This window comes from Carcharodon carcharias, chromosome 19 (genome assembly GCF_017639515.1).
Source record: "Carcharodon carcharias isolate sCarCar2 chromosome 19, sCarCar2.pri, whole genome shotgun sequence".
NCBI lineage: Eukaryota > Metazoa > Chordata > Chondrichthyes > Lamniformes > Lamnidae > Carcharodon > Carcharodon carcharias.
In genome coordinates, this window is record NC_054485.1 from 72,634,254 (window position 1) to 72,648,219 (window position 13,966).

Sequence of the window (13,966 nt, forward strand, 5' to 3'; positions counted from 1 at the left end):
CATATCATGGAGATGCAGCCGTGAAACTTTAAATATACGTGATCTTTTGTCAGCCTTCAGCACCTGACACCTTCATGAGCACAGTGTCAACAGTCACAGATGCTGAAGAAATGGGGGGCCAACCCATCCAGGGAGTGTTAAGCCAGACAATCACTTTGGTCTGTAGGTTACACACTGCACAGGAAAGAGGCCCTGGATTGAGACACATGCCTTTATCTTGGGCAGAAACCAAGGTTTCACATATGAGTGACACAAAGAATGCTCATCATAACAAGGAGCCATAGGCAAGGAGACATTAGTGAACATTAAGTACACATGATTAACACCTGTGTTCAGGCTGTATAACTCCATCTTCTTAACCTTCCTAACCCTACTGCCACATCTTGCTGCTCCCCCGACATCCACAGCCTGCTGACTTCTACGCCCTGTCTGTGATGACCTTGATGGGTGTCCTCTGGAGGGCCAAGACCCTGATAGCCCCCCCCGGCCTGCTTTCGGGGTCCTGCTGTGTGGCAGTGGCACTCTCCTCAGCCTGTGGAGCTGGAGCGACTAGGTCCACATGAAGAGGGCATTTGGATGGGCCAGACACTCCCGGAGTCACCTGGGTGGATGGCCCTGGGGTGTGCACTTGCTGGTCCTTCTCCCTATGGATGCTGGAGGGCCCCTGGCTGACTCTTTGAGGAGAAAGGGTAGCTGGAGTGAGATTGAGCCGCCCTGCAATCCTCTTGCGTTGACACTGTTGGAAGCCAACTATGGCGTTAGTGATGGAGTTGAGCCTGTGCAGCGGTGCAGGACCAATGTCCTGGACCAAGGTCTCCATGGCAGCCGCGCACCCTACCAGTGTTGACCTCGGTGCATTGGCATGCTGGTGCTATTACCTCAGCCTGGAGGCGGATGGACTCCTCCATCACACCTTGCAATCTGAAGGTTGCAGTGGACATCTGAAGTGTTTTGTCACTTCTTAACAATTAAGAATACATACACATGCATACAGCTATCTGTTTCTGAACCTCAGCTTCCTGTGTAAAAAAAACACCTTATTCCTTATTCCACACCAGGCGGCAATACATCCAAGACTCAGCACACCCTACCATCAGGTTTTTTATATAACACTTCTTTTTAACCAACATGTCCTTCTACAAAAAAGCATAAACATTAAACACAAACATCATAACATCCCTTCCTGATGTTCCCGATCTTGCCTTTGCAGCTCCAGCTCAGCAACAGGTTTCCCCATCTGACTTTGACTCTGCAAATTTCTGGCCTTTAGCAGTCCTCCGAATGCCAGGGGCCTGGGAATCCCTGCCGATGCCTGCTATGGATCAGACAGTGCGATGTGCTCACCAGATTGTGATTCCGAGGCTACACTAAAGCTTGTCTCACCGAGGTGTGTGTCTCTGCACTGGCAGAGGGTGTGGATGAGCGCTGTGACAGATCTTCAATTAGAGTGTCATCAGATTCTTCTTCCAAGGTGCCTTCGAGGACTGAGTCGAAGACCTGGGTTGTGGACCCCACCTCGGCTGCTTCCTAGATGTGCCTGAGAAAGCAAGGAGAGATGATTATTGCATGGCAGGGGACATGACTCAGAGCATGGTTGTTTGATAATGTTGCACTGCAGGATCTTCACTTGGTTGAACACTGCCGACTTCACCGTCAGCACAGAAATAGTCCAGATTGTCACTGGCTAGCTGGATGACTCTATTTTCAAAGTCCATGAGTACCTTGATGATAGGCATTCCTCCACCAGTCTGCGACTTCTCCTTTTTGTTGGGTGCCAGCTTGTCCTGCATGAATACAGAAAAAGTGTGTAAGTAGGATGCCTGCCAGGCCAGATGATAAGGATGCCTGGCGTGTGTGGATGGTGAGTGGTGCCATGGACAAGGACAGGATTCACAGGGCAGGTGAATGTGTGTGTGTGTGAGAGAGTGAAAGGTGATGTCCCTTGAACAGGCTGTGAGTGAGATCCCTGTGCATGTGTGATGGGTTTGTGAGTGTGAGAGTTGAGTGTGATGAGAAGAGTGGCTTGTCCTGGCGGAATGGAGGAGATCATTCATCCTCTTCCTGCACTGGGTGGCTGTTCTCTTTTGCGGAGCGTTGGCTATGACCACCACTGCCACCGCCTCCCATGCTGGATTGGAGACCTTGCTTGCTGGCTCTCGCCCACAGCGGGAGCAGATAACTTCACGGCATGCCTCCACAGTGTCCAGTAGGCGCTTGAGAAAGGTGTCACTAAATTTGGGGGCAGCATGTTTTCTTCCTTAGGCAGCCATGACTTTGCAGCAGCTTCTGATCACTTAGAGAGTGATAGCTCTGTGCAGGAGTGCCCTTCATGAGGCGGGATGCGCTGGGAATGAGATGATACAGTGTGAAAAGCCACCATTGTGGTCGATGGGTAAAACTGTGGAGGCATGCCATGAAGTTATCTGCCCCTGCTCTGGGCGAGAGCCAGCAAGCAAGATCTCCATTCCAGCATGGGAGGCGATGGCAGCAATGGTCATAGCCAACGTCCTGCAAAAAAGGACAGCCACCCAGTGCCAAAAGGGGATGAATGATCTCCTCTGTTCCGCCGGGGTAAGTCACTCTTCTCATCACTCTCAGCTCACACACTCACAAACCCATCACACATCCACAGGGATCTCACTCAGTGCAAATCTGGGACAATTCTGCCCTTTGTTATGATCCTTGGCCAGATGACATTGCATCCCCCCATCAACCCTTAGTGCAGTTGTTGGTGGGATCTGGCTAGGGACCAATAACGTTTAAAGTAATCAAAGCTTGAGATTCAAGACACCTGCTTTTGGAATTAAGACACAAGATTCCATGGGTTTTGAACAAACAAAAAAAACAAACTTTACTAAATATGTTCAGGAAGAGCAAACAGTTTACAAGAACCATCTTACACTAACATTGAGGTACGTGTAAATTAACAGACAGACTGTGGTCAGACACACCACACTTCAGAGTAAATGACAGATGCAACCAAAACAGATTTCATGAATTTCTCAACAACTCGCTCTGATGCCAGTCCCACTGTGAGTGAACCAATCTCACTGAAATTTGGTCTTTCTTTTGAGGGTTTCCAATCTCCAACTTTGAAGATCACTCTTTGGAATTCTCTCTAAAAGTCGCTCCCACTCGGACTACCTCAATTACTGCTCACCACCAGGGTTTCAATCTCACTTCCCCCAAGTCTGCCTCTAATTACTGGTGTAAGTTCAGCCCTTTGTTGGACAGCCAGCGTCACTGAGCTGGCACTGCCACTGAGTTTCTCCGAACTCCTTGTCTTCCGGCTATACCCAGGTATATATGGCTCCCAGGGCTTCTCCTGAGTCCTAACGCTTTTCAGCACAGAGCCAGTGACCTTATGCTACCTCCTCAGCTTGCCCTAGACTTCTCTGAGGCCTAACTGCCTGAAGTCTGCTAACAGCCAGCCCTTCCTTTGCCGGAGCCTTTCTTCTCCTGCCACACATCCAGTCACGTGGACTTTCTTGAGTCCCAACTCTCAGCTGCACCAAGCTATCAATAGCTCCCAAGGCTTCTCCTAAGGCCAAACTCTCCCTCAATAGCACCGAACTAGCAAATAGCCCTCAGGGCTTTGCCTTGACCCCAATTGTACGGGCTGCAAATGGCTCCCAGGGCTTCACTGAGTCTCTGACTCAGCTTCTCAGAGCTAACAGCAGCACTTTGGCTGCATGGAGCTTCATGTTTCTTCTGGGCATCTCTCAAGCCCACTTCACTTAATGTCTGTGATCTGCAGCCCTTTTCATGCTTTTTAACTTAACTGAGACCTGTTCCTGTCCCCTGTCTCTGTGACACTTGCAGGTTGACTCCCCGAAACTAACTGCCTCCGAACTGTTGCTCACTGACCCTTGAACTGATCTGGCGATCTATCAGAACACTTCAGGAAGGTCCCACCCTTGCCACTAGGTAGAAACCAATGTAACAAGCATTAGAACATCATGTAACTTCAATGTTACAATCCCTATAGACTGCAAATTTAGCACCCAGGGACACAGAAGGAATTGATTTAATGACAACATCCAGAGTGTGTCTTCTTGTTGAATCTGGAAGATTTCACACTCTGTACTAGCATCATCAACTTCCTTCAAAGAGAGTGCAGCTCTCGACAGCATGTCGGTGATGTTCATCTGCTTCCATTGCTCGTACTTCACTTCCAAATGATATCTCTGCAAATGAAGTAACCTCCTTTGTAAACGCTCTGGAGCAGGGAGTAGCTTGAAAAAGATGCTTTGAAGTGACTTGGAGTCAGGCTCTACCATCACTTTCTCTCTCCCAAACAGGTACTGATTGAAATGCTCACAAGCAAAGAAAGGCTCTCTTTCTCAATCTGTGAATAGCGTCATTCAGTTTGTGTTAATGATCTGGATACAAACACAACTGGTTGTCCTTGTTGCATGAGGGTTGCTCCAAGTCCTGTTTCACTGGCATCTCACTGCAGGGTGACTTCATCATTGACATCATCGTACCTCAGCACTGGCGTTGTCGTCACTAGTTGTTTGATGTGAATGAAAGCTGCTTCTTGTTCTGTGTCCTAATACCACTGAATATCCTTTGCAGTGAGCTTACATAGAGGTTCAAACGCTGACGAAAAGTTGGGCAAGAGCTTGGTTTCGGTAGTCCCCATGTGCGTTCACTAATGTTCCAGGAGGTCTGACAACTGTGTGAAAGCTTTACTACAGAACTCATACCGATAGAGTTTCTCCCCTGTGTGAGTATGTTAATGGACCAGGAGATATGCTGACTGTGTGAAAACCTTGTCACCCACCTCACACCAGAATGATTTCTCACAAGTGTGAATCCATTGGTGTCCCAGGAGGGTTGAAGACATCATGAAAGCTTTGTTGCAAACCTCACTCTTGATGGGTTAATCCCCTATGTGGATCCTCTGATGGAGCAGCAGTTTTGATGACTGTGAGAATGATTTGTTACACACCTCACACTTGAATGGTTTCTCCACTCTATGAATGCGTTCATGCACACGTAGGTGTGATGATCCTGAGAATGATTTGTTACATACCTCGCACATGAAAGGTTTCTCCCCTGTGTGAGTGCGTTGGTGGACACGGAGTGTCGTCAACTGCGAGAATGATTTGTTGCACACCTCGCAGACAAACGGTTTCTCTCCAGTGTGAATGCGTTGATGTGAGTGGAGAGACGATGATGACGGGAATGACTGGTCACACACGTCACACGTGAATGGTTTCTCCCCTGTGTGGACTCTCTGATGGAGCAGGAGTTTTGAAGATTGTGTGAAGGCTTTGTCACACACCTCACACTTGAACGGTTTTTCCCCAGTGTGTGTGCGTTGGTGTATGCGGAGGGTCGATGATTGGGAAAATGATTTGTCGCACACCTCGCAAGTGAATGGTTTCTCCCCTGTGTGAATGCGTTGGTGTCTGCGGAGGCTACATGATTGCGAGAATGATTTGTCACAAACATCACACGTGAATGGTTTTTCCCCTGTGTGAATCTTCCTGTGCCTCAGGAGCTGGCAGGATTGGGTGAAAGCCAACTCACAAACCTCGCATTTGAAGGGTTTCTCCCCGGTGTGCTTCCTCTGATGTCTTAAGAGAACTGTAGATGTCACAAAAGCTTTATTGCACATCTCACACTTAAATGGTTTGTCTTCCATCTAGCTTTCCTTGTATTAACAGTTGTACAACAGATGCACCTTGCCTGTTAAGCGATCTTATGAGTTTGTGCAGCCATCCTCACATACCTCACAACTGAACAGCTTCTCACCTATGAAAATGAGTCAGTGGTTCATGAGACTCGATGAATGATTGAAACTCTCACCACACTTGGAGCCCACTCACACTTCTTCCCAGCCTCACCCTGACCAATCGCCCACAGCCAAACCTTCAGAAAGGTTGGTTCTGATGGAAGGTTCCACAACACTGACCAGTTTCAGATCTGATGATATATCAAAGCTCCCCTGACCCAACTGATTTCCAGATGATGGTTTCACTGCCCGACCTTCTCTGTGTTGAGCAATGCTGTGAAGGGACTGGATGTCTTCCCACAGTTGTGCAGTTATTCCTTGGGTCATGGTCAGGATTTAACTTTTCTGTATTCTCTGGTGTAGTACGATGCAATCCTTCTGTAAAACAGCAAAAAAAAAAGATTTTCCACCAATTCCCTCTCCTCCTTTGCTGAACAGTTAGAGACTGTTCCACAGTGAGTGTCAGTCTACTATTCCACTGTGTGGGGGGTCAGATTCAAGTCTTTTCTTTTTCCTCACTTAACTGTCCTCTGTTTCCAGCAGGGACACTGGATAGTGACCAGGAGCAGACAACGTGGCTACTTTCTTTCCTTCATCCAGACCCTTGTCTCACCGAGAAGGCATGAAGAAGAAAAAAATTTAAAAGAAATTTGTTTCTCTTCCATATTCTTTTATTTAAGTTCTATTTCAATAAAAAAAAGACAAATGGCTGGACGAATAAAATGGCCGCAGCTGAACACATCATGGTAGTTCAGAAAGTTTCTGATCATTTTAAAAATGGACGAAGGCTATTTCATCAACATCTGGAATATAACACTCCTTGCATTGTACAAACATTCTAGCCAAGCCAACACAAAGAGCTAGTCAACGAGACATCTGTACCCGCCAGCTCTGAACAAAGACAGAGATATTAGGACTCCTTATCTGCAACGTTGTGAGCTCGGGACTGGCAAAGACCAGTTTCGCCCTTAGGGTATCTGTTTAATATAAAAAACGCCCAGGTTTATTTGAATGGAAACTTTGAAATTTCTCCCATTGTTTTCCAAAATTATTTATCTGGGCAGGAAGTGCTAGAAGCTAAGGAAAATATTGCTTCAGTGTAGCTGATTGAAGGGTTTTGGTTTATCCTGGGAAATTAGATACACTGCACTCGCTCAGACTGCACATCCCAAATTCAGCTATCAGCCCCAGCACTGGGCAAAACTATCAAATCCGAGCCCAGGTTTTTTGGGAAAGGCTGAGGCCTCCAGGTAAAATCTTTAAAGAAGGCTTTAAAAGACATTTCAATAAATGTGTCTCCAGGTATGACAGCCGAATTGCTATGGAGATTACAGAGATAGGGAGGGGCAAGGCCATGAAGGGATTTGAAAACAAGGATGAGAATTTTAAAATCAATGTGTTGCTTGACTGGGAGACAATGTAGATCAGCAAGACAGGGATGATTAGTGAATGGGTCTTGGTGTCAGTTAGGACATGGGCAGCAGAGTTTTGGAGGAGCTCAAGTTTACAGTGCAAGATGTGAGAGCAGCCAGGAGAGCATTGGGATAGTTGAGTCTAAAGCCTATAAAGGTATCGATGAGGGTTTCAGCAGCAGATGAGCTGAGGCAGTACGTCACTGGTCTCTCCTGTGAGTAGAGCTTGTACCTCTTCCTATGCACAGTGTCCCTGTTCCTGACCAACAGAGGGAAATGACAGTCAGAGCCAGGGATGGTAACCGAGAACCCTTCATAGAAACATAGAATAGTACGGCACAAAAGGAGTGTGGCAGTGCTGCACCGTCAGAGGTTCCATCTTTCAAATGAGATCTCAAACGAAGCCCCTTCTGCTCTCTCCTTTGAAAAACTGGGGAGTTGTCCCTGGTGTCCTGACCAAAATTAATCCCTCAATCAACACCACTAAAAAACAGATCTGGTCATTATCACACCACTGTTTGTGGGAGCTTGCTGTGCGCACATTGGTTGCCATGTTTCCGACATTACAACGGTGACCACACTTCAAAGTTATTTCATTGGCTGTAAAGTGCTTTGGGATATCTGGTGGTCATGAGAGGCTCTATATAAATGCAAGTCTTTTTTCCTGACGAGGTTACAGAGATAGGGCGGTGGGAGGACTTGGAGGGATTTGAAAAGACAGGAAACATCCAAATTCCAACACACAGAGAGAACTGACCATCCATAGTCCACAGGATAATAACCAGCTCCCAACACACACACACAGAGCTCAACAATAGGAAATCAGTAAGAATCCTCAGACACTCTGCACCTCCCAGATAATTACACCTCACCTTCTCATATTCAGTAATGACCCAGCAACAAAACTCAGCCTGTAAGTCAGAAGGGAAATGTTTCCAATAAACACACTCAATATCCAACACACAGCTCCAGTCAAAACAGTCCAGCACAAAGCACCGAGTAAACAGCTCTCAGCTGGATCTTCTCATACAGCATTAGGGGCATTTCCACACCTGATTCCCCACAGGATAGTCAGACTGCCTGAACATTAGTGTGGATATTATGTCATGCAATTATTAGAAATTTTGTTCCTTTGCTCACCATCTCCTCACTAGTCTTTCGGTCCTGACAGGAACTAAAGCAGGAAGAGGAAGAGGAGAGAATGGGCAGAGAGGGTGGGCTCTCTGACTGATGTCTCTCACAGCCAATCCAAATATTTCTGGAGTAACATGAGTTTCCCGAAGTTTGGGAAACTGACCAGTGAAACGGAGGCGACTTTGAGCAGCAGATCAGGTGGGGATTTAAACTTGTCATTGTCCTTCTGAATAAAACCTCACTTATTGCAGCTGCTGTCTCAGTTCCGCCTAGTAAACGTTTGACAGAGATTTCTAGTGTGGGAATAGCATTCTTCATCCTCGAAGGCTTTCAAACTGACAACATCAGTGTGGGATGTGTAGCCTCGGATGTGTTTGGCAGCAGATCAGGAGAGGGAGACCCACAGCATCCAAGGCAGCAATGACGTGCAGTGGTGGGATCAGCACATGAACAGGAAAGAGGGGCAGAGGAGGGAGGGACATGGATGAGAGGGATACAGGAGGGAAGGGAACAGGAGGGAGCGGCACAGGACAGGGATGGAGGGCGGAGTGGGAGGGAATATTGAGCCACTGGTCGGTGAGTGATTCTGTTATTTGGGTAGTGAGTCTGACTTGGGGAGTGACTGAGGTAGTGACTGTGACTCGGAGATTGATTCCAGAGTGTCCAACAGTGTGGAAACAAAATAAGGGACACTCCAACTGGGAGACAAGTGGGGGGTGTGCTGGTGTGAGTGCAGTGGGTGGTTAAAGCCTGGGGAGCTGAGATTGACAGGAGCCCTGCGAGCCGGGGGTTGGGTATGCAAGGGCAGTGAGAGCAGAGGGGATGGTGAGAGTGGGGAACAGTGAGGGCAGGGGCCTTAATACCTGGGGATGGGAGCGGGGGAGAGGGGGGTTGCAGCTGGTGAGAGTAGGGGTGGGGGACACAGTGCTGATGAGCGTGGGGGGAGCAGGGCCGTTGTGGGCAGGAGGGCATAATCTGAAGAGAGGAAGATCTGCCTAATATCCAACCTAGTTTGTGATGAAAGGTCATCTCGAGCTGAAATGTTAACTCTGTTTCTTTCCACAGATGCTGCCTGACCTGCTGAGTATTTCTAGCATTTTTTGTTTTGATTCTAGTTTTTGCAGCACAGAAACAGACCATTCGGTCCACCTGCTGTCTACCGGTGCTTATGCTCCACATGAACTTTCTCCCTACCTATTTTATCTCACCCTATCAGCAGATCCTTTTATTCCTTTCTCCCTCATGTACTTACCTGGCTTCCCATCAAATACATTGAAACTATTTACCTCAATCATTCCCTGTGGGAGCAAGTTCCACATTCTAATCATTCTCTTGGGAAATAAATTCCTCCTGAATTCCTCAGTGGATTTATTATTGACAATTTTATATTTCTGGCCCCTAGTTTTGGACTCCCCCACACAAGTGGGAACAGCTTCTCTCCATTTACCCCCCAATTCTTAATTTTATAATTTATCATTTTAAAGATTTCTATAATGTCAACCCTCAGCCTGTTCTTTTCTAGGGAAAAGAGTGCCAGCCTGTTCAGTCTTTCCTGATAGTTACAATCTCTCAATTCTCAATATCTTCCATATAAATATTATTTGCACCCTCTCTAGTTACTTTATGTCCTTTTTCAATCTGGAGATCAGAACCGTGCACAGCTTTCCAAGTGTGGTCCAACCAAGGCTCTATACAAGTTCAACATAACTTCTCTGCTTTTCAATTCTATTTATTGAAAAATGGACCCCAGAGCTATTGTTTGATTTTTTAAAATGACCTTGTTGACCTGCCTTGCTACTTTTAATGATTGATGAATCTGTAGTTCTGCCCTTCTACAACATGTAAATATGACCTTTGGTCCTCCCTAGCTTATCCAATTGAAATAATTTGCCCACATGAAGTCATGAACACAAACTGTTGTTATTTTCAAATCCATTAAATCAACCCATAGTCTACACTTCCCTAAAGTGCACACACCCAGCTCTTCAAATACAACGGCAAAATACTGTGAAAGCTGGAATCTGATATATATTCAGATATAAATTGCGGAAACGGTGGTGTCATGCTAATGTCACTGGGCTATCCACAAACCCTGGGGACAGGGCTTCAAATCTCATCATGGCAGCTGGTGGAATTTAAATTCAATTTAAAAAGCTGGAAATGAAAGCTATTCTCAGTAATGGTGACCATGAAACTATCATTAATTGTCATTAAAAAAACCCATCTGGTTCACTGATGTCCTTTAGAAAAGAAAATCTTGCCATCCTTAACTCATCTGGTCTACATGTGACCCCAGTCTCACAGCAACGTGGTTGACTCTTAACTGCCCTCTGAAATGGCCACACAAGCCACTCAGCTTAAGGGATTAGGGATGGACAACAAAAGCTGGTCTTGTTGGCAATGCACACATTCCATGAAAGGATAAATTCAAAAATTAAAACTGGAAACACTCAGATTAGGCAACCTCTGTGGAGAGAGAAGCAACTTCTCTGCAGCCTTTGACATGCCCGACCACAATGTCCTCCTCCTCCAACTCTGTTGTCCAGTGAGTGGGACTCTTATCACTTGGCCGACTTTTGCCTCTTCAGTTGTAGCCGGAGAATCTCCTGCAATGTTTAATCTTCCCACTCCCATCACTCTGGAGTCCGACCAAGAGTCTATCCTCATCCGCCACCTATTTCTCATCCATACGCTGCCCCTGTGTAAAACCATCTGAGACCTGATGTAAAATTCACAGAGGTTCTCCTACAACCCATTTTACCTCGAGTCAGAAAGAAATGCCCCTCACCACCAGACAAAACAGAAAACTAGTAGTAAAGGAATGACAAGCAGACACCTTCAAGAGGGAGAGAAATGATTTGAGGACTGGACCATGGATCGGATCACCTTAGATCTACAATCTTAACTGGGGCAGGGTCTAAATGGAGGACAGGCCCTTCAGCACCAGTAAGGGAGATGGATTCAAAACTGGGAGAGCCAAACTTTTATACTTTTACTCCACAGTTTGAAGAAAACAGTCTCTCACCAGCAATGTAGAACGTTGTCTCATGTTATCCTTTTAACCATGTTGATGGGTGTCTGAGATGGGGGGGGGGTGGTGAAGAAGGGGGGATGGGAGTGAAGGAAGGGGGATGGGGGGGTGAGGAAGCGGGGATGGGGATGGGGTAGAGGGGGGATAAACGGCTGTGATCCTGGTTCCTGCTGCCCGGGGCTGGGATTTACAGATGCGCACCTCCAATTCCAGCCCCGCCCACGTGACATCCGCTTGGGCTCGCGCTTTCTCAGATTCGAACTCCCGAATGCTGGGCGCCAACTGCCACTGCACGTATCAGAACAACAACTCCCATCAGGCACCATGGACTGGGACTGTGCTAGACTCAGCCGAGAGATTGACATGTAAACACTGGAAGGGGTTTCATATAGCTCTGTTCTAAAAGCAAAATTCTGCGGATGCTGGAAATTTGCTCCCTTCTCTTCTTTTCCTCTTCCACAGCTGGTTCACTTCCTGTAGGGACTGAAAACCAAGGGAGGAGATGGTGAGTGAAGGAACAGAATTTATATTACATCACATAATATCCGCACTAATGTTCAGGCAGTCTGACTATCCTGTGGGGAATCAGGTGTGGAAATGCCCCTTATGCTGTGTGAGAAGATCCAGCTGAGAGAGCTGTTTACTGGGTGCTTTGTGAAGTTGGAGACAGTTGGTCTGGAGGCTTTAATGCATCAAAAAGAAGCTAGGTTTGAAATGCTAAATATGTAACATGGCTGAGATTTTAGAATGTGAGGTGTAAGGAAAATTTGCATTTTTAGATAAACCACAGTAGTTAGAATTTCAAAGAGATGGTAAGATGTTACACCTAGCCAGAAGAAGCTAAGCCAAACTGTGCGTTTATTTTTCCCAAAGGTTACTGATAAAGTTGGTACTGTGGAAGATTTATATTATGAGAAAATTAAAGTTGAAAAGACATATTGGAACAATGGAATTTGCATTCAAAGGGGAAAATATGTATAAAGGAGAGGAGGCTATGTGTAAGTGTGGAAAGCCTCCGTTATTTTTGCCTCAAGTTGCTGCCCACAGGAACTGAAGCTGAGAAAACATACTTTGAATTCTACTGTCCAAGGTCTTGAGTTGCTTTGCCTGGGTCTGTTTAAAGTTGTTTGTTTTTACTGTTGCCTTAACAGAGGTGTAACTGGGAGCTAGATTAATTAGGGGTTTCAGGAGTTATTATAGTAGTAATTTGTAGACCTATGTATGCGCTTGAAATCTTCTCACTTGTTTATAAATATTTAGTTTTCTAAAAAACCTCTGAAGTTGTGGTAGTCTTATTACTTCTGAAATCAGGGCTCGCATCTCGAAATAAAATACAAATTGCAAAACTGTTATGACCATGTGATTAAGTTTCCTTGGTGGATTTGATCTGCCTGGCACACATCATCTGCCACGTCATAACACATGACTACTTTCCTGAGTATGGTGATGGAGTGGCAGTGAGTGTCTACAGACCTGATTTACCTCAGCCCATTATACCTCAATGTAATAACAGTGTGATATGTTCACCTTACACTCTTCCAAGATTCATTTCATGTTCTGGGAAAGATCTTGAATCATTTTTAAATGCTTTGTTATTTTGGTTAATTCAATGTTTACTATAATCTGAATATTGTGTTGTTTTCTGTTTACTATTTTACTAATCTTCTATACAAATGTATAACTCATAATAAATTCATTTTTTAGCTTCACCCAAACTACCTGATTTGTCAGCATGGTGTGTGTTCCTATTCACTGAAGCACTCAGGAGCCTATAGTAAGAATCCTGTATACAATATATTGGTCAATGTCACTGTGGGTTGGTATACTTTCTCCATCGATCGGTTTACAATTTCCAGTTCATAGGAAGAATAACGTTTCCCTAAGAAAGAAAGGTTTGCATTTATATGTCAACTTTCATGAATTCAGGGCATCCAAAAGTACTTTACAGCCAATGAAGTGCTTTTTGAAGTGTACTCACTGTGGTAATGTGTATGCACAAGTGTGTGTGTGTGTGTGCATGTGCGCACGCGTGTGTCTATATATGCTAGTGTGTGTGTGTGTGTGTTTGTTATGAACCCTGGGTCACACTCTCATTTGCTGAGCAGTCAGTAATGCTGTGATCTGGGTCATCGGGTTGGTTTTGGAGCAGAGAGAACATATAGCACAAAACCAGAAAATGATGACATCCATCTGAGACTCAACTAAATACCCAGTGGGCACGATTCCGGAGCACTGCCAGAGCTGTGGAGCCAAAGTGTGCAGATACAGTGCCAATCTGATACACTCAACATGTCCTTAAAGCCCTTACCCCATGGTAAGCAACGACTCTGTCATCCCATAATGCACACTGAACCTCGGAGCAACATCATCTAAAGCAAGGGATGGGAATTCAGCCCCAGCCCATAGAGCCAGTCTGTTCAGTAGTGGAGAGAAGATCATCAGGAGAATGGTAAGAGAAGGCATCCTCAATGTTGCTGGGCTCATTGACACTGCTCCTTCCATCTTCATAATTGTCACTGACTTTAATTTTCGGTGAGATTTTTCCTTGTTTTTTTTTCTCTCTCTCTCTGAGATTTTACTCTCCATTTGTTTGTGTTGGTGTCTCACTTCTTTCATCCTCCATGAACTCCTACCCCCTTCTCTCCC

General features: G+C 45.8%; 1 protein-coding gene and 1 pseudogene across 1 annotated transcript; one reads left to right on the forward strand and one right to left on the reverse strand.

Annotated features, from left to right (window-relative positions):
* Nucleotides 1-13,966, forward strand: part of LOC121291228 — a 69,222-nt pseudogene that overhangs the window by 45,650 nt on the left and 9,606 nt on the right.
* LOC121291426 (zinc finger protein 271-like) lies at nucleotides 2,826-8,351 on the reverse strand. The gene is made up of 2 exons (XM_041212583.1): nucleotides 8,296-8,351; nucleotides 2,826-6,121 (listed from the first exon to the last, which is right to left on the reverse strand). The coding sequence occupies exon 2, from the start codon at nucleotides 5,651-5,653 to the stop codon at nucleotides 4,886-4,888; it is 768 nt and encodes a 255-aa protein (XP_041068517.1). The 5' UTR covers nucleotides 5,654-6,121; nucleotides 8,296-8,351; the 3' UTR covers nucleotides 2,826-4,885.

Excerpts from the sequence above, each read along its gene's own strand:
- LOC121291426 (XM_041212583.1), bottom strand. The coding sequence starts at position 5,653 with ATGGAAGACAAACCATTTAAGTGTGAGATGTGCAATAAAGCTTTTGTG.